The sequence below is a fragment of the Globicephala melas genome, chromosome 7, assembly GCF_963455315.2.
Source record: "Globicephala melas chromosome 7, mGloMel1.2, whole genome shotgun sequence".
In the NCBI taxonomy this organism is placed as follows: Eukaryota; Metazoa; Chordata; class Mammalia; order Artiodactyla; family Delphinidae; genus Globicephala; species Globicephala melas.
In genome coordinates, this window is record NC_083320.1 from 6,478,447 (window position 1) to 6,498,925 (window position 20,479).

Sequence of the window (20,479 nt, forward strand, 5' to 3'; positions counted from 1 at the left end):
GAGGTCACAGGCCAGTCCGGCCTCAAGGGGTGGGGATATAGATTTCCCTCTTGATAGGAAGAGCTGCAATGTGACATTGTGAAGAACATGGCTATCAGAAGGGGTGGAGGAAGGGGTCCTTTTCTATTATTATTACATATATGGTGAGTGTAAGCCGTGGCCAAAAGTGAGGTGCCCCAAACACGTTATCTAGAGAGGATGCTAAGAGGATGCGATCCAGGAGAATGAAGTGGGTTCTGCTTGGTTTTCCAAATGAAAATAGTTTTTTTCTGAGTATGACAGTAATATAGGACTCACATACAATGCACTCATAAACTCAGCCACTCTTAGTGCTGTCACTCAACTGAGCTTCCCACATCTGCTTCTATGGGAACCAACCCGAAAAAAAGAAAACACGGTATTTGTAGAAACCTGTGAGCTTAAGTGCATGGAAGGGCCTGTAAGAAAGTGGAAAAAATGGAAATAGAGTATGTATACAGTGAACACATTTGGGGGCACCTTACCGGCTCACAAGGCTCCCGCTTCCCTGACCCACAGAGTCACAGTTACGGGGTCCTGGCGGCCGCGTTTTTCCATCTATAATCCCTCCCCCACCACTCCTGATTGGACAAGGAGTGGGCACGTGATCCAGCTGGGCCAATCAGGTTCTTCCTAACAGGAATTCGGAACTCTGCGCAAGAAAGAATGCCGTCAGTCCCCTGTGGGGTCTTGGGGATGACGGTTCCCGGGAATGAGGAGCAGGGAAGGCCGAGAGGAGAGGGAGCCCTAAAGCCGGCGCCCAGAGCATGCAGGGACGGGAGGGGGCCAGAGAGGCTCCACTCAGCTCAGCTCCTCTGGAGGCTTGGCCGTGAGCCTCTCACCCTTAGGAAGCACGTCTCCTTACAAAATGACCTCTTTTTTTGCTTAAGATATCCCAAGTTGGGTTCTCTTAGTTGTAAACAAGAGGGTCTAAAAACTCGGAACATGGGGCTTCCCTGGTGGTGCAGTGGTTGAGAGTCCGCCTGCCAATGCAGGGGACGTGGGTTCGTGCCCCGGTTCGGGAAGATCCCACATGCCGCGGAGCGGCTGGGCCGGTGAGCCATGGCCGCTGGGCCTGCGCGTCTGGAGCCTGTGCTCCGCAACGGCAGAGGCCACAGCAGTGAGAGGCCCGTGTACCACAAAAAAAAAAAAAAAAAGGAACCGAAACAGACAACCATTAATTCGTTGTAAGGCACTTTCCCATGGAAATAGTCATGAATATGTACAAAGACTTAGCTACTAGGATATTCGGTGAAGTCTTTTTTCTCAAAGAAAATAAAAGTGAATACACCAGGAAGTAGTGGTTAAATAAATCCTGGTATATTCATGCAATAGAATATTCCTTGGCCACTTAAAACACATTAAATATTATACAAAGACCTGGAGAGAACATTCACAATAGGATGAAGTGAGGGAAGAATGGTAGAAAACACTAGATATATGTGGTATCTTTGCAATATTTTATAACTATATACATTTGCCAAAATGTTTACTAACTGTGGTTACTTGCAGGGAACATGGTTAACGGTGAATTTAATTTCCTTGTGTGTGTACACCTCTATAGTTTTCAAATTTTCTGTCAGAATCATGCATTACTTTTGTAGTTAGAACGTGCAGTTTAACAATAAATGCAACACCCATGAAGAGACCACCTAATAAATATAATTTATACGAATTTATTAATATGTTTTTAGTTATTACATCAGAGAAAATATACTTGCCAGTCTCTATAACTTAGGCTTTTGTCAAACTCAGATCCATTTGGCTCAAGCAATGACTATCTGCTCAGGCATATCACCCGTCAATTTTATACATCGTTCGTTCCCCCCAAAGTCAGAAATCTATACCATTCATTCATATCATATCAAGTACAAGGAATAAACGTTTCCTTACTTAAATGCACAAAGTGACATCTGGGAAGCATGAGCATAATTTAGAACCAGCCATTATTGGTAAAGGAATCTATCACAACCACCTACAGATGCCAGAAGGTGAGGTTACAACTCATGCGGGGGTGAGGGGGGAGCGGTGGTGGGAAGCGGCGGCTCCCAAACAGGCCCCATTTCTGAGTAGGTAAAGGACTGCAGGTGGAGGGAGGGACCTATCCAACCCTCTTTGCAAGTGATTTGAAAGATGACACGTGTAGTCCAGATTAAAGATACTGGAGGGAGCAGAAAAGATATTTAAATATCTCTACCTGTATGTGTGACTAATGTTTAGATCATTTTTATTTTTTCAGACACACTCTGGGGTGTTATTTTCTGGCAAAGTATTTCTCGAATAAGCATAACATGAATTTAACCTGTGACTCTTCTTGCAAGTTTCCAACCCAGTTCTCAGTGTGCCTTGGGTTTATGAGATTTCTTCACTCGCTCTTTTTTCCCGAAGCATTTCCGGAAGGCAAAGGCACAGCCCTTAAAGGTGACGAAGATGACCGTCAGTACGACCGCCAGGAGGAAGCCGATCACATCCAAAGAGTAGTACTGGTACCAGGTGAGGTCATGCGCCGCAGGGCGCAGGTGTGGTGCCCCCTTGTGCCTCATCACAAACTCCACCCAGAATACAGCCAGGTCTAGAGGCTCCATGGGGCGGTCCTTGTGAAGGCTAGAGAGGCGCATGATGTTCTCCTTATAGCTGAACACACAAAGACAGTTATGTGAATGTCTGGAACACCAACAGTAGGGAACCATCCTCTCTCTATGCTTGCTTCCAGTTAGGAACGCTACCAGATTTTCCAAACTTGGCAGTTTCTACTGTAACCAGAAAAGAAAACACACACTAAATATTCTTTATGAAAGAAAGAAAGAAAGGAGGGAGGGAGGAAGGAAGGAAAGAAAAAAAGAAAGAAAGAAAGAGAAAGAAGGAAAGAAAGAAAGGGAGGGAGCAAGGAAGAAAGAAAACTGTAAGTTAAAATTATAATTTTAAATTATTTGAAACTTGCTTCCTACTTTTCTTCTTTTCTTTTTAGTGATATCTTTGTAGGCAGTTGATCATACGTTTTTGGTAACAAGATAAAGAAATAAAGGAAAAGGTCATCTCAGAAATTATTAATGATTTCTCATTCAGTGAGATTGTAAACGATCACTTCTAGCCAAAGTAAAAGCCATTTTTAAGTGCCATCTCCAAGACAGTGCTATGCTTTCAACTCAACTCTCAAAACATCAAACCTCCAAGTGCTAACTTTTGCATGAGGCAGTGTCTTTGCACCCCGTTAAAGAAAAATGGATTCCTGTTTATTTTGGACTGTGTTGATAGCTGAGTCAGAATATCCAAATCCAAAATGGGTTACGTACTTCAACCCTTAGTACGGATGCACTAAAAGAGGAAGGAGAAGGAGGACGACGAGAAGGACAAGAAGAAGGCAAAGGGAAAGAAAAGAGAGAAGAACTTGAAAAGTGAGGTGGTTATTCAGGAGCAGTTATGATCATTGATTTTCTTGACTATGTCCATCATTTTATTTGGATACATTATTATAATGTACTATTAATATTTGGCCATAAATTGTTAAACATCTTCCTTGTATATAAATCTTCTCTTATAAAATAGATTTTCTTGGACTTTCATTCATTCATTCAATATTTATTGAGCACCTGATAAGGCCTGGTTGTATAATCTGATGCTGGAAATTTTTCCACTTTTTTTAATTTTATGTAGGTCCAGTCCCAGCTTAGAGTGTTGGGAACATGGAGATTCACAATCGGAGATGGCTCAGAAATGAAGAGATGAAGTTAGTTAGTAACTTAAGCTGACCGATCAGTGTTTTTTGGTTTTTTTTAATGATAATGTACCAGAGAATTTCTACCAAGTCATTTTTAGGTTACAAGTAGTTGTCCATACCACTGAATGAAAGGTCAAAATTACATCACTAATATGAGCCTCAAGAATGAGTTTCCAGCATCTGGAAAGAAATCGGGCTTTAATTGTGCTATGTGAGCAGCATCACCCGATGCCGACATGCTGGGCTGCAGGAGCCAGTCGGAATGATGGATGAGAACCACAGCAACTGCTCTGGGAAGGTTGTTACTGACACTGTGAGCACTTTACCCTGGGGTTATGCAGACAATTCTTTTTATTCACAGGCATCACACACACGCGAGCACCATCGTTTCTAGCACGTTTTCCTTGTCCAGGCTCGGCGTCCCCCTGTGTAGTGTGTCCTCCCATCTGAACACACTCCAGTCTTTTCACATCTGTCCTCCTTCAAAGTGTCCCCCTGTGTAGTGTGTCCTCCCATCTGAACACACTCCAGTCTTTTCACATCTGTCCTCCTTCAAAATGAAGCATGTATGGGTGAAGGCTCCTGACACTGTCATAGATCCGTACACACATGCATGTGCACACGCACATACATGACTGATCACTGGATGAAGTCCACTGCTGGCAATCACTTCTTCTCATAAGGTTTTGATCAGCCTATCACTTGTAGCAATACAATAAAGTTCGTGCAGAGATAATTTGATCTGGTGGCTTTTTGCCTTTTGAATTGTTTCCATAGCCACATTTGAACAAACTTGACTTTGCTTTTATTATAAGCCTTTGTCATATCACATGACACACACAAACACACACACACACACACACACACACACACATTAATAAACCCCACGGACAAAATTTCTCACAGGTTTCAGCGCTCGGAAAAGCTTTACCTTTAAGCACCTGGTTTGCTTTTATCTTACGGACACTATGTTTCTTGTAATGGAATACTTCTCTCTTTGCAGGAACTTATAGATCAGACATCTATTATATTGACATTGTTTTTTTTTTAATTGGAGTTTTAAGTATACCAGGGGAAATAATATTTAAGATCACTTCTGTGATAAATTCCCTAGGAATTAAAGCATCTTTTTCTAAAAGGAATAATAATAACCCCAAATCTTCTTGCTTATAAATTAGATCTTGATGTATTTGTTTTCACATTTGAAGATTTACTGTGAAGCGATGCCCAAAATATAAGTAGTATTCCTTGGTAGCTTCTCTCTTACCTTTTGTCACTGATGACAGTTTTCAGGGCATTTTCTAAATCTTTTGAACTCATTTCCAGGATGTCCAAGGTTACTCCGGCCCCTCGGGTCTCTATGCGCTTTGCATTGTCCATCTGATCACCAAACAAGGGCATCATCACCATCGGAACACCATTACATATTCCTTCATAAACACCGTGGGAGCCGGAATGTGTGATAAAGGCCCGAGTCTTTGGGTGACCTGAGAAGCAAAACAGGGAGAGATGCCAGCAGTCAAGCCACTGAGTTTCACAACCTGACATCGTCTAGGTTCTGAAAGCACTCTCAGGACCCAGTGCCATCCACACGTGGCCCTTGCAGAAACGTGCAGAAGAAAATGTGAGTTGAGATGTCCTACTGGGTAAAAAGCAACATGAGATACATTGGCCATAATATTTTCCGGCTAAACAATTCTTTAGAATAGCCCTGCCTGAGCCACTTTCTTAATTTAACCTTGGTTTGACCTACACATCAAATCCTCCCCACGTACCAAGCAGATCATTTTGGGGCAGCCACTTGACAAGTTTTGTATTCTTCGCAAGATTCGGCGGTGGAGTCCCAGTGTACCGCCACAGGACCTTGCAGAAGCAAAAAAAACAAAAAAAAACAAAGTTTAGGAACATAATATGATTTTTAAAACAAAGCAAGACATCTGCTATAGTAGCTAGAAAGTGGAGTCTCTCTGAATGAATATAACCTTGGCAAGGGTGGGAGGTATAGTGACTAAGAAGGCTTCTGGGGATGGGTAACATTCTGTGTCTTGTTCCAGAGGCTTGATTCCACGGGTATGTTCACTTTGTGAACTTGTGAACATTCATCAAGCTGTACACTTACGATTTTTGCACTTCTCTGCACTTCAAGGGAAAGTTTACTTAACAAAATGAGTGGGCATAGAACTATTAAAGCAGAAATATAAGAAACAAATCCAGGGTTCTAAGCAAGAGCTTTTTGGAGAAATATTCTTATGCAATATGAAGAAACACTATCCTGCCCATTTTATTTTTAAAAATAAATTCTAATATACTTTTGAGTCACTTAGAGAGAAAGAGACCTCCTCGTGAAGTGGATCATGTTTTAACAGAGTAGTTGAGGGTGAAATTGCAAAAAAAGAACAGCTTTGGATTAATAATTGGGAAGTGGCAGGGAAACCCAAGCCTAAAGCCCAACTCATAGAATTAATTTAGGTACTGAAAGCCTGGGGTTAGAACTCTTGTGAAGACAGATTTAAAAAAATCACGTAGAATCTTCTTACTGTCTGAGGTATTTTGCCCAAAGCATCAGCAATTTCCGTAGCTTTCTGCTCCGGAATCTCTGAGACCATTGAGCCCAGAGAGAAGACCACAATTCCATGTTCTCCAGAAGCATTTACATAGGCTTCAAATTCCTAGGACCAGAAGAGAAATTTCCAGTTAAGTTTTTTTCTCATATTCTTTGGCGACAGCATACATTCAGCTATGAATCAGGTATCTTCCTCTTAAGAATGTGATTAAAGGAGTGTGTGTGTGTGTGTGTGTGTGTGTGTGTGTGTGTGTGTGTGTGATAGAGACACAAAGCATCAGTGTGTGTTAGAGCATCCCTCCCTCCCTAACTGCCTTCCATCCCACAGGAGGAAGGCTTCCTGCTTACAGAGTTATCACTTGGTTTCTTCTTTGAGATACAGAATCCAGGTAATGTGCCAAGTTTCCAAAAGAAAAGTGATCGGAGGTAAGACCAGATCCACTTCCCCAGGGCTTCAGGCAGCTGGGAAAGTCTGGGACATAAGCAGGCCTTTAAGGGTGGGCAGGGCTGAAGCAGAGGGTTGAAGGCAACGGGGTGGAGGGAGGAGAGGGAAAGGGGCAGCCTGGAGAGAGGAGAGAGCCTTTCAGCAGATTCTGGGGAAGGAAACATTGGAGGAGAGGAACACCGTCCAAAGAGGACTTCGGAAAGCTTTCTATGGACTAAAGCTCCCGTATTGCCTGTCTAAGAAAATCTACAGTAAAGACCTGTATTACTTTTCAAGGTTTCTAGAATATTCTTTTATACTGAAAGAATGAATGGAGTCAGAGCAGAAAGCTACAGACAGCATTAAGGATTAGACTCACGATTAAGGAAAAAGCCTCAAGTAGCAAAAACATCCTTTCACAGCTCTCGCCTCCCTGCAGCCTATAGCAGTTTCCCATACGGCAGCCAAACACACTTGGATGATTAAAGATCATATTCATGTCAACTCAGTGGTGAAATTCAACCAGTCAACCGTGCATTTTTCCACCTTTCCTGGAGAAGAGTTTCTAAGAGTTTAAGTGAACTTGCCTGCGTTAGCAAGAAGAGTATCCGGAAGTTTATTTGAATCTTTCTTTGCTGGTTCCTTAATGTACTGTGAAAAGTAAACTAGGTGAGAAAAATACAAAATAGGGGACAGGAACTCTTGCCAAGCGTGTCCCAGCGATCTGAGCCCCTTCTGTGGAGTTCAGAGAAAGTCAAGGGCATGTGAATAAACCCTGACTACCAAAGCCACTGGTGGGAAGGAGAAACAGGCAGAATCTTCACCCACCCGGCGTATGACCCTCACAGAGTGCTCACGTCCGGTCCCAGAAGCTGATTCCTTATATCACTACGTCCGTCATGGTCATCCAAGGACGGCTGCACAGGTAAGGCTGCTCCATTGTCTCAGGAGGCAGCCAACCAGGACCATCCGCAGGCATTACGGCCTTGGCTATTTAAGGACAAAGCTCAAATGAGGCAATGGGACTTTCTGAAGAAACTTCTGGGCCAGACGACACAGGGAATGAGGAATGAAGAACAGAGAGGGGGCCACATGCTCAGCCCTCTGCAGATTACACCAGCTTGTTGCCCTCTGCACGGGAGGCAGCATCATTCCCAAACGGGGGGCTGAATTGATTCAAAGTCCTTCCCTTTGCCAACGGCGTCCTATTGCCATTAAGTCGACTTTTTTTTATCAAAGAATAATTTTTTTTCTCTTTGGCCGTGCCGTGCGGCTTGTGGGACCTTAGTCCCCCAACCAGGGATTGAACCCAGGCCCTGGGCAGTGAAAGTACAGAGTCCTAACCACTGGACCGCCAGGGAATTCCCAAGGAGTAATTTTGTTAATCAAGTGAGTTTTGGTGTTTTGGTGTATTTGAACTGTACACCGTGATTGATTTTCCAGTTAACAATGAATCTTACAACCACTAGAACATGAGCAATCCGTGGTTCCCTTGAATAAAGCAGGAAGACAGGATTTTAGAAAATGTCTGTGTGTGTGGGGTGAGAATCAGAGATGGCAGGGATCCCAACTAGTAAATACAGATCCTAGTTTACGACCTGGCAAAGGCCCTTCCCTAAAGTAATAAGGAATAGACTTAGAGACGGATGTCAAACAAAAGCTCTGAAAGGATGCGACAAAACGATTCAATGAGAAGAACAGCAGCTTTAACCATTAGCGTTAGAACCTGGAGATGAGCGGTGGGTGTGTTTCAGGAAGAGAGGAAGGAAGGCCCTAGATTCAGCCCTCAACAATAATCTTAGCCCAGCCTGATCTGTTCCCAAACTTCAGAGCCAATGCCAGAGTGCTCCAGGCTTCAGGAAATACATGCACACACACCTGCATGCACACACACGCAGGGGCACACACATACGCAGTGGGAATCTGCTTAAAGGAGATAGAGCAAGGCATAAGTAGGGCAATTTTCCCCCAACTGTTGGTTATTAATGATCTAATTAACTCCTTGAGAGTCTCCAGACGGTTTTATACGTCTCCAAAGAGTGCCAAGGGCATTAGTGAGACTGCGTGATGTGGTTGGCTTTGCCCAGAACTGCAGGGTTTCCTGGGACTTTCAGTGTTAAAACCAGAACAGTCCTGGACAAACCAGGATGCTGGCTTCCCTGGATGTGAGCTAGGAGACTTCAGACGGGGCTCAGCACACGATTTTCAGAGACGGCTGCCAAGCTTGATCCCAAGCACGCCAGTAAAGCCACTGACCAGCCCTACTGCCAGCCCATCCCACTGTCTAGTCTGCCCCCACCAGCCTCAGGCCCTGTTCTAGGGCCCTGGCTCCTGGCAGCTGTGTCTTGGTCTTTCCCATTGGGCCCATCTGAAAGGTCAGGGAGTGGGTATCATCCTCCCCGCCGACCATGCTGAATTTCCTAAATTTCCTAGGACCTCCTCTCCTTCATGAAACCCACTCTCACTTTAACCTTGTCTAGAAAGGGCCAATGTCCCCTCCTTCCATACCCTTCCACAGCCACTCAGCCACCGTAGGATGTGATTAACACAGAAGGAACGTGCAGGGCCATAAACACCCAAAGTTAGGTAATGTCACTTGGCTGGAGTTTAAATGCCATGAAAGTCCGTTTACAGAACACAGAAGGGCAAGCTGCAGAGCTTGTGTTATCACGGCCAGTGTCGATTCTGGGCCAGTACAGGATTCAGTAATGGTAAGGTCTACCCCCTACTTGGCAAAAGTTCCCCTAAACCTTGCCCCGATTTCACAGTCTCTGGAATGGGCAAAGAGCGAAGCCATGTGATGACTGAAATAAACCTCGACCCCCCACCTCTTATCCCATTCCAAAAAAATAAGGCTCCCCAAAGCGAAAAGACTTGCCTACTCCAAGGAAGCTTTTAATATAAAAATCCTGACTTTTGCTGCAAGTTTAGTATTTTCAGTTCCAGGCTTTTATTAGATTTTTCCTTCCCAAATGCCTTTTGTTTTGCAAGAAAGCCTCGTGAAACCTTTAGTATGTTGGAAACATGTCGCTTTATCATTATACATTCAGAGCCACTTACAAACATTGCAGGCTTCCCTGGTCGGCACTCTTTCTTTTCCTCGTCATCTTCAAGTACGTTCTCACCCATCTTCTGTTTGGCTATTTTCCTTACAATTAATGTGGATGTATGGATGTCATCTCTGTAACCCTACATGTCTGTAAAGGTGGTCTCTCACCCTGAGAGGGGAGTGACATCTTGGAATTCTTGAGTTTCATGCCTTTGCTCTCGACACTGTTCTATCATCTTTATTCTTTCAGACACCCCAAAGGTATGCCCAGCACCAGGCTGTGCTTTCTCTATGGACTCTCATTACCAAAGATTTTTATCTTTATTCTTGATAAGTTCTGGACCTTTACCAATAGCATTGGGAGTAGGTTGGTCCCCACTAGAGGGAGGGAAGCACAGAGTAACATTCTTTAATTAATAAAAAGGAAAAAAGATAACAGCAACGTGACAAACCAGCAAAAATCAAGAAAAGGGGAGATGACAAAGCAAAATAAAAATAAACTGGAAGAATTATAATCAAATCTATCAATTGTTAAGTACAAACAGGAAAAATTCAACTATTAAAGGAATCTGCCTGACTAGGTTAAGAATATCAGCTCCATGTTGTTTAAAGAGAAAGAAGAAGGTTGATGAAATGGAGTAGTAAAGAGGCACTAGAGAAGTGTAGACAAAAATAATGCAGGAATGGTGACATTAGTATCCAAAAAAGGGGAATTTCAAATTAAAAGCACTTAAAATAGGACAAGGAGAGCTACAATTTGGTACAACTCACAGAGACATTCTCACACCTAAGCTTATTTGCACCAAACAAGGCAGCAACCAATACATACTCAATACAATTCACCACTTAGACAAATTTACAGGGGAAAAAATATATCAATAAATGATATAAAAATATGATAGCAAGAAAGGCAGTTGATAAAGTTCTTCAGCCTCTCCCATTAAACATCCAAAATAAAGAAGGAAATCATTTAAATAAATAAAGACCGTTTGCCAAAAATCCATGGCAAACTTAACGCAAAGCAATGAAATGAAAATCTCACTTGGATATGCTGGCTAGCTTTCTTTCCTTTGACCTGAGATACGCCCGTTGGTTTGATGATATTTCACCCCGTCCTTTTCCTCTGTCTGAAAGAGAATCATTGATGGTTTTCTATACTCTTAGGTTTTCTCATCTTGCTTTCAGAAAATCAACGCCACCTCCTTCTTTCTTCACCAGACCACCCCATCAGACACAAATGTGTCCAACGGGCCATTTCTCAGAATCTTATTGCCATAGGACCTTTGAGGGATTATCAGATCTCTCTCCACATTACAGGGGCGGAAGACAAGAGTATGGAGACCCTGTCTTGCAGCAGTGAGGTGGAGGTATCCACCTGACACTTGATTTCTCCTGGTTTTCTTCCCGCTGCCCAGAGTTTCTCCTGGCTGTGACAATTACATGATCATTTAAAATATGAACCACGTCAGGGGCACGCTGGAAATAAGATTCATCGCTCTCCAAGGGTGATGATAGCCCCTTAGTAGGAGCCAGACTCAGCACCTGGAAAGTGCCTGGGCTACCAGCAGATTCTCAACCAATACTTGAAAAATAAATGAATGCACGCCCACTGAAATGTCATCTTCTTGAAGAATCCTTCCCAAACTCCCTTTTGAAGGAGCCTCTCCTGCTATTCTCTATCTCCTCTGTTGAGACTTGGAAGAGGATGTGAATGCTACTTTTCTGCATGGTGTAGGGGAAAAAAATTAACATATAAGCATTTAAGAGAGATGCATGACCTTTCTGCCCATTGTCAGAACCTGGCTATCTGGTGATTTGCTTAGTAGAGGAAATGGAACTGCAGGATTCAGTCTATCAGAATATCTAGAAATGGACCTTTAATCAGGAACATAAAGGCAATTTTCCCTGCTGGGATCTATAGATATCAAAAAATGATTTCAGCAATCTTGACTCCTGTGAGCCTGACCCAGTCACAGGCAAAGGGCACGAAACACAATTTTTTCTCTGCAAGGAACCCTGAACCCAGCATGCTGTGTTTATGGCATTTAAACGGTGTTGCATCTAATTGATTGTTATCTGCTGGAGCACACAGAACAAAGTGGCCAAAATACACTTTCCTGAAGTATCTGATAAAAGAAATAAGCCAGAAGATGATGCCAAAGACAGCTATAAATTACAACTCAGACCTAGGAGACTGGTGAGATATCAACGAGAGAGGACATTTGAGACTATCTCAGCATGCTCATTCAGCATCTGTGGCGAGCTCATCTACCCAAAGCACTTGCTAGACTACAGGCATCTAAAGTTCCCACTCAAATACACACCTGAGATAGTGGCTTTTTGCTAGCGCAGTTGATCCCACCAATAAAAACTGTATTGGGCATGATGGGCCTTGGGTAATTATTTACAAAGTCACTTCTGAGAAGCCAGATAGATGCATAGCTCATAAGGTCCTGGAGAGTCACGTCTTTCTGAAGGACTTCCGAGGCAAGTGGTGCGTACGGGGAATAAACCACATTGCACAGAAAGCTCTCTGACAAGGCAATGAGTATGTTCTTCACCCGCTGCAGGAAGGTCATGCGATCTGAGTTAAAGGACAGAGGCCTGGGCACATAGGACGGTGGGTTGGGGCACTGGGTACCCTGAAAGTCCAGGCTGCACGGCAGTCCATTCAAGAAGAACACAGCAGGCACAGCCAGGTACTGGGCCACGATGGGGCCGCAGGGAAGGAAAGGGTCTGTCAGTACAGCATCAAAGCTGCCTTCTGCCAGGGAGGACATCAACTCCTTGTTGTGCAGTAAATGGGAGCAGGCGGAAAAGAGTAGAGCCGAGTCATCTTTGATTTTCTTGTATATTTTGACCATGCGCTGCAGAAAAGGGTCGTTCTCAAAAACACTACGCCCAAGGTTTATAAAAGCCACTTCCAAGTCCTCCCTTCGGAATGGCACGGGATACCTCTTCAAGGTGTAAAATGCCCCTTCTTTAACGTACATGGAGGCGTCGGGTGCGAGGACCACTATGTCATGTCCCTTGTGCTGCAGCTGCTGGACGATCCCGACCAAACTCAGCCAGTGGCTGCCGTCTATGGGGACCACCAACAGCTTCCCACCCTGCGTCAGGGCAGGGCCAAGCGCACACAGCAGCAGGCCCAGGATGAGTGGACGTGGACCCCGGGACCCTGCTGTCATGGTGCCCCTGACGTTGCTACCAAGACTATCACCTGCCGGAGGTCTGCCCTCTCCCACTTACACAGCGCAAGAACCAAACTGTACACCAAGTTAATGTTTGATTATGTCACATGACAATCGCTGTCAGTCAGCTAGTGGTACCTGGAAGTTTACTTTTAGAGATAAAGAGGGTACAACTTGACTAGGTCTCTTCATAGGCAACAACAGTTTAACTGGCTGGAATTCCTTAACAATCACTTGAATCACATTTTTTTTTATCTTTGTTGGAGTATAATTGCTTTACAATGTTGTATTAGTTTCTGCTGTACAACAAAGTGAATCAGCTATATGTATACATATATCCCCATATCTCCTCCCTTTTGAGCCTCCCTCCCACCCTCCCTATCCCACCCCTCTAGGTGGTTGCAAAGCACCGAGCTGATCTCCCTGTGTATGCGGCTGCTTCCCACTAGCTAGCTGTTTTACATTTGGTAGTGTATATATGTCCATGCCACTCTCTCACTTCGTCCCAGCTTCCCCTTCCCCCTCCCCGTGTCCTCAAGTCCATTCTCTACATCTGTGTCTTTATTCCTGTCCTGCCCCTAGGTTCATCATAACCATTTTTTTTGATTCCATATATATGTGTTAGCATACAGTACTTGTTTTTCTCTTTCTGACTTACTTCACTCTGTATGACAGACTCCAAGTCCATGCACCTCACTACAAATAACTCGATATCATTTCTTTTTATGGCTGAGTAATATTCCATTGTATATTTGTGCCACATCTTCTTTACCCATTCATCTGTCGATGGACATTTAGGTTGCTTCCATGTCCTGGCTATTGTAAATAGTGCTACAATGAACATTGTGGTACATGTCTCTTTTTGAATTATGGTTTTCTCAGGGTATATGCCCAGTAGTGGGATTGCTGGGTCATATGGTAGCTCTATTTTTAGTTTTTTAAGTTACTTCCATGCTGTTCTCCATAGTGGCTGTATCAATTTACATTCCCATCAGCAGTGCAGGAGAGTTCCCTTTTCTCCACACCCTCTCCAGCATTTATTTTTTGTAGATTTTGTGATGATGGCCACTCTCACCAGTGTGAGGTGATACCTCATTGTGGTTTTGATTTGCATTTCTCTAATGATTAGCGATGTTGAGCATCCTTTCATGTGTTTGTTGGCAATCTGCATATCTTCTTTGGAGAAATGTCTGTTTAGGTCTTCTGCCCATTTTGGGGTTGCGTGTTAGTTTCAGGTGTACAGCAAAGCAATTCAGTTATATATATATATATATATATATATATATATATATATATATATTCTTTTTCAGATTCTTTTCCATTATAGGTTATTACAAAATACTGCATATAGTTCCCTGTGCTATACAGTAGGTCCTTGTTGTTCATCTATTTTATATATAGTAGTGTGTATGTGTTAATCCAGCACTCCTAATTTATCCCTCCCCCACTTTCCCTTTGGTAACCATAAATTTGTTGTCTACGTCTGTGAGTCTGTTTCTATTTTGTAAATAAGTTTATTTGTATTATTTTGTAGACTCCACATATAAGTGATATCATATGATATTTGTCTTCCTCTGTCTGACTTACCTCACTCTGTATGATGATCTCTAGTTGCATCCATGTTGCTGCAAATGGCATTCTTTCATTCTTTTTTATGCCTGAGTAATAGTCCATTGTGAGGTAGATAGATAGATAGACATATCCAGCCACCGCATCATTTTTTCATTCATTCATTCAGCCAGCATCTATTGATTCTGGCACAGTACTGGGCTTGGAGTCTCCAGCAGAAACCACCACAGATGCGTCTCCCACCTCCCCAGAATTCATGCTCCATCTAGAGAGACAGACCGACAATCTAAACAGATAAACAGACACATCAGAGGTTGTGACCTAGCAGGCTAAGAAGGAAATGAATGCTGCTGGAGTAGAGAATGATGGGAAAGGAAGCCCAACTCAAGTTTGTGTGCACAGAAGGCCTTTCTCAGGGCAGATCTATATCCATTCAGGGAGGCAGTGAGAGAGCACTCAGTAAATAAGAAACCAAAAAAGGGCTTCCCTGGTGGAGCAGTGGTTGAGAGTCCGCCTGCCAATGCCGGGGACACGGGTTCGTGCCCCGGTCCGGGAGGATCCCACATGCCACGGAGCGGCTGGGCCCGTGAGCCATGGCCGCTGAGCCTGCGCATCCGGAGCCTGTACTCCGCAACGGGAGAGGCCACAGCAATGAGAGGCCCATGTACCGCAAAAAAAAAGAAAAAAGAAAAAGAAACCAAAAGAGATCAGGCAGCAAAATGTCAACTGTGCTCATCACACAGGCCCAACGTCTAGGGGAAAGAAGACACTTTGGGAAATTCTGATGATCAGTTGAAGGCGAAGGGGCAAGAGATGAACAAAAATACTAAGAGGGATACGTATCTATTGAGCATATGCTATGTGCCAAGTATGACGCTTAGTACTTTACAACACATCTTAGGTAATCCCCAAGAACTGTGCTGTAAAAGCTGATACTCTTATTCCCATTTTACAGACAAAGACACTGAGGCTCAGAGAGATGGACTGATTTGCCAAAGTCCTGTATTTACTAAGTGGCAGATCTGAGACCCAGGCCCTGGGTGTAGAAGCCTGCAAGCACTGCCTCTTTTTTTTTTTTTACATCTTTATTGGAGTATAATTGCTTTACAGTGGTGTGTTAGTTTCTGCTTTATAACAAAGTAAATCAGTTATACATATACATATGTTTCCATATCTCTTGCGTCTCCCTCCCTCCCACCCTCCCTATCCCACCCCTCCAGGCGGTCACAAAGCACCGAGCTGATCTCCCTGTGCTATGCAGCTGCTTCCCACTAGCTATCTACCTTACGTTTGGTAGAAGCACTGCCTCTTAACCACAACTCCCCACGACCTCAAGCAGGGCCCAGACAACAGTATTAAGACTGAGATGGAAATGCACAACAAACCAGAAGACAGAAGTAGAGCTATAATCCCCACAGTCATTACCCAATCAAAATAAATGGAGAGAAGGCAGATGGCAGGACTTTGGGATTAAGTAGAATGCACTCCCACAGCAATACCCAGCACTAGCTGGTGCCCCAAAGATCGGGCGAAGGGTCAGGGAGCCAAGTATGGCAGTTGCCGAACAGAAGTGCCCCTCCCCAGGAGAGGGCAAATCGCAGCGCAGACAGAACTGGGCACCTCGCTTTTTCCTTTTGGGATCCGTTGTTGTTTGACACAACCCCAGGATGAAAGCACAGAGTCCAAAGTTTTCACTATGGGCATCACTGGCCCATACTTGGGGATCTGTTAGGAGCTTCGCGGAGAAACTGCTAACTTAAATTGATGTCCTGGGGGGCATGTTCACAGGGCCCCCCTCATTCTGGTACTTAGAGTAGTTCCTTAGAGTCCCTTTTTCCTGTACCACCATCCTTCCTCCACAGACCTCCAGTCTTGTGGGTGCTTACATATGGGTGCACATGTGTGCACGTGCTCACACTCATGTACTCTGAAGCTCCCTGCCCTCCCTGCCCTGCCCAGACACAGTAATTCTCCAGGACCAAGATTCTGGGTGAAGAGAAAAGAGGTAGCAATGCTTTTGCTCATTGGTGTGCGCTTATCTGCCATTCTGAAATTCATAGTCCAGTTTAAACAGTAAGGGCAGTAATTCTTCCGAAGTCTCAATGTTGTGAGAGTTCATCTGTAGATTACACAGAGCAAAGGGGCTGTAAGTACACACAGTCACCCTGGTAATGATTTTGTGGCTTTCCTGCACAATGCAGAAACTCAGAAATTTTTTTTTTTTTGGTACGCGGGGCTCTCACTGTTGTGGCCTCTCCCGTTGCGGAGCACAGGCTCCGGATGCGCAGGCTCAGAGGCCATGGCACATGGGCCCAGCCGCTCCGCGGCATGTGAGATCCTCCCGGACCGGGGCACGAACCCGTGTCCCCTGCATCGGCAGGCAGACTCCCAACCACTGCGCCACCAGGGAAGCCCAGAAACTCAGAAATTTTTGAGGCCTCTGTGCGCTTGGATGGTTTGGGATCGTGACTCTGCCCATGACCAGGAAATGTTCTTTACCAATAGGAATAGCAGACAATCCACACACTGTCAAGAATTACGACCAAGAACCACAACTAAGCAATTCGATAAAGCTCCTGCCCTGACACCCGTGAAGATCTGACACCCAAAATCCATTGTTAATTCCCCCACTCATCAAATATTTATGGGAAGTCTTGGCCCTCCCAGCACCGTGCTAGGAGCTGGGGCCAGAAACCCAAGTTAGAAATGGTCTGTGCCTGTCAAGAGGGCTCTGGTGGACAAACAACCAGAGGCAATTACAGGGCAGAGTAAGATGTGCCCTGGTTGGGGAGCATATGGGTGGCCAAGGAAACTGAGCAGGCCAGTGACGTGGTCTTGCTTTAGGGGCTACTGAAGAGTGGAGCGTCTGCAAGAGCATTCCTGGAACCCATTGGAAGGTGATTTATTTTAAAGCTGAAGCCAATAATTAAGAAACCCACCACTCCACAGACTCCTAGTTCTTTTGATGGAATCAGATTGGAGCTGCTTGTTACTAAACTAAAAGGGTTACATAAACAAGTCCTTTGTCCTCTGGACAATCTGTGGGACCCTGCAGGGGGAAACAAAGCCATCTTCCTTAAATCTCTGTAGCATTTTGCTTTATTCTGCCTTGCATCCCTTAGCAGTCTGCCTATCTGTCTCTGCTACTAGACTCTCTCTGTGTCTCTGCCTCTATCTATGTATCTATCTATTCACATATATATACATATATATGTCCACAGGTTCAGCTTTGGAACCACTCTCTCACACAGGTGGCCGTCCATGGTTCTGCAGACAGTAAGACTCAGTAAATGTCTCTGTATGGATGTGACACCCCTTCTCCCTTTGCTCTAGGCCCCATGTCGAAGCAAGAAAGTGCTGAATCCAAATCATTCTGCCACTGTTTCTCAGGCCCACCTGCCATGGTCCTGCTTCAGGGCCTCAACCCCCAAGCCCCCTAATCCCTACCTGTCCCTTTTGGTTCCCTGCATCAGCTGTCCACACACCACCACCACCCCTGAAACCTTGCTCAACAGATCCCTAGGGCCCGGAATAGAATTCAGACTCCTCAGCCTTGCCCTCAGAACTCCCTGGGATGGACTCCAGCTCACTCCTCCTCCCTAGCCTTTCTGCTTGACCCCTCCCTCTGCCCCTTTCCCTCCTGCCCTTCTGGATCACTTAACCCTCGCAAAACACACCTTGTATTTTTCCATATTGCTTTGTTTACACCGGACTCTACTCCCAATCTGCTTCCTACTACTGTTTATTGCGTGCTTAGCAAATGCCAAGTTCAGGGCTTCAGTCTCTCCAGGTGATATGGAGTCAGCAGTTTGTCATGGTGAAACGGTGCACCCTTTTGGATCTACTACCCTTCATGATGAAATGTTGAGAGTTCATTGGTTAATTATTTCCTCTTAGAACTAAGTGACCTTTACTGGTGTTGCCTCACCATTTATGAAAGCAAAGAATATAGAGTCAGGGAGAGAATAAGGAGGAGGTGGAAAGAAGTCAGATGTCAAAAAGAAAATCATGGTTATGATATAGCAGTTTTAGCAGAAGTAATCATTGAACCCCAAGTTTACCCACAGCACTATAAACATGGCCAAACAAGCTTTAATCATTTTGATATACTAGACGAGGTGTTCACAAACTATGTACAAACCATGGGCCTGAGCCCCCTTGGGATCCCCAAGACTTCGTAAGAGAATTTCGCAAAGTTAAAACTATTTCCATGATAAAGATATCTGACTTCCGTGTACAGTAGAATTTCCCAGCGGCTACATGACACGTGATATAGCAATACATTGAATGTAGAAGCAGATATAAAAATCTAGCTCTCTGTTAAGCCAGAGAGATGAAAAAAATGTAAAATGAAACCACTCTTCATTAAATTTCTTTGGCTAGAAAAATAGTTATTTTTCCATAAAAATATGATTTATGTTAGCATGTAATGGGTGTATCGTTATTAAATTGACTAATTAACTTTGACTGTTTCAATTTTTAATGGAGTAAGTACTGATAGATATAACCCACATAAACTCAAAAGGGTCTTGAAGCCAAAAAGTTGGAGAAATGCTGTCCTAGACAAATGATAACGGCTGTCCTTCAGCCCAGGGTCGCACTAAACTCACTCCTGTTGCTCTACCCCTACCTCAGGCCGAGGGGAACCCTGACGTAAACGCTATTTTAAGTAAAGCATTTCCTGAGGCATTCAGAGCCACTGCCCCCATTTGGAGACCACAGGTCAGCTGAGGGCCGGGTGGGCGGAGCGAATGAGTGGGCGGGGTCTCCGCGCCTGCGTGAAACACGTCACAGAGCGCCTCGTGGGCAGAGCATTCTGGGATGCGGCCTCGGCCAGTGAGACGCGGGCGTCGTCACAAGGGGCGCCCCCTCCGCGCAGCCTGGCCTGGTGGGCACTCTGGCCCGTGCCCCGGGGCTGACGGCCGCGCCGCTCGCCCTGTCCCTGGCCTGCAGGCCGTGCCCGGCCGTCCAGCATGGTGGACTACTACGAGGTGCTGGGCGTGCCCCGCCAGGCCTCCATCGAGGCCATCAGGAAGGCGTACCGCAAGCTGGCGCTTAAGTGGCACCCGGACAAAAACCCTGAGAACAAGGAGGAGGCGGAGAGGCGATTCAAACGAGTGGCCCAGGCCTACGAGGTGTTGTCAGACGCCAAGAAGAGGGACATCTACGACCGATACGGCGAGGCGGGAGTGCAGGGCGGCGGTGGCGGCCAGGGCGGCAGGCCCTTCGGGGACCCCTTCGAGGACCCCTTCGAGGGCGTCTTCACCTTCCGCGACCCGGCCGACGTCTTCAGGGAGTTCTTCGGCGGCCAGGACCCGTTTTCATCTCACTTATTCGGAGACCTGCTTGAGAACATTTTGGGCGGTCGGAGGAGCTCCCGGGGAAGCAGAAGCAGAAGCAGAGAGTCCGCACCGATTTTCTCCACCTTCAGTGAATGTCCAGCATCTGGAGGCGGTTTTTCTTCCTTTGATAGAGGATTTACCTCCTTTGGTTCTCTGGGCAATGGGGGCCTTTCTTCCTTCGCCATGTCTTGTAGTGGTGGGACGGGCAACTTCAAATCCATGTCGACTTCCACCGAAATCATTAATGGCAAGAAGATCACCACCAAGAGAATCATTGAGAATGGCCAAGAAAGGATAGAGGTGGAAGAAGACGGAGAGTTAAAGTCCATGATGATAAACGGCAAAGAGCAGTTACCACACCTTGACACCAAGTGATTCCGGCCCACATTTAATTCAGAGCACAATCTGAGGAAGAGCAGGACGTTCTTTTTTTTTTTTTTTTTTTTTTGAAGATTGCAAGCGAGCTCTACTTTCAAAACAACTGTACTCAAGAATTTAGGAACAGTTGAAGGCGATGCCTGTTTGGTGGTGTTGGGACCACAGAATGGGACCTCTGTTTTTCTTTAAAACTGTGGTACATATCTGTATGCACTCTGCTATTTATT

The 20,479-nt window shown here is 45.0% G+C and overlaps 2 protein-coding genes across 6 annotated transcripts in view; one reads left to right on the forward strand and one right to left on the reverse strand.

Moving 5' to 3' along the window:
• Positions 1-1,720: 1,720 nt before the first annotated feature.
• The window catches only part of LOC115858710 (UDP-glucuronosyltransferase 1A3-like), a 68,214-nt gene continuing 49,455 nt past the window's right edge, over positions 1,721-20,479 (reverse strand). For 3 of the 5 annotated variants that reach the window (XM_060301705.1, XM_060301707.1, XM_030866941.2), the window contains 4 exons: positions 6,274-6,405; positions 5,512-5,599; positions 5,004-5,223; positions 1,721-2,652 (listed from right to left, as the gene is read on the reverse strand). In XM_060301705.1, the coding sequence (XP_060157688.1) occupies positions 2,355-2,652; positions 5,004-5,223; positions 5,512-5,599; positions 6,274-6,405 (738 nt within the window). In that variant the 3' untranslated portion in view covers positions 1,721-2,354. Of the gene's footprint in view, positions 2,653-5,003; positions 5,224-5,511; positions 5,600-6,273; positions 6,406-12,096; positions 12,961-14,550; positions 14,767-20,479 lie in introns of those variants that run through there. The other 2 variants (XM_060301706.1, XM_030867243.2) reach the window with 2 other exon arrangements.
• On the forward strand, positions 19,506-20,249 carry LOC115858928 (dnaJ homolog subfamily B member 3). The gene has a single exon (XM_030867364.1). The coding sequence runs from the start codon at positions 19,506-19,508 to the stop codon at positions 20,247-20,249; it is 744 nt and encodes a 247-aa protein (XP_030723224.1).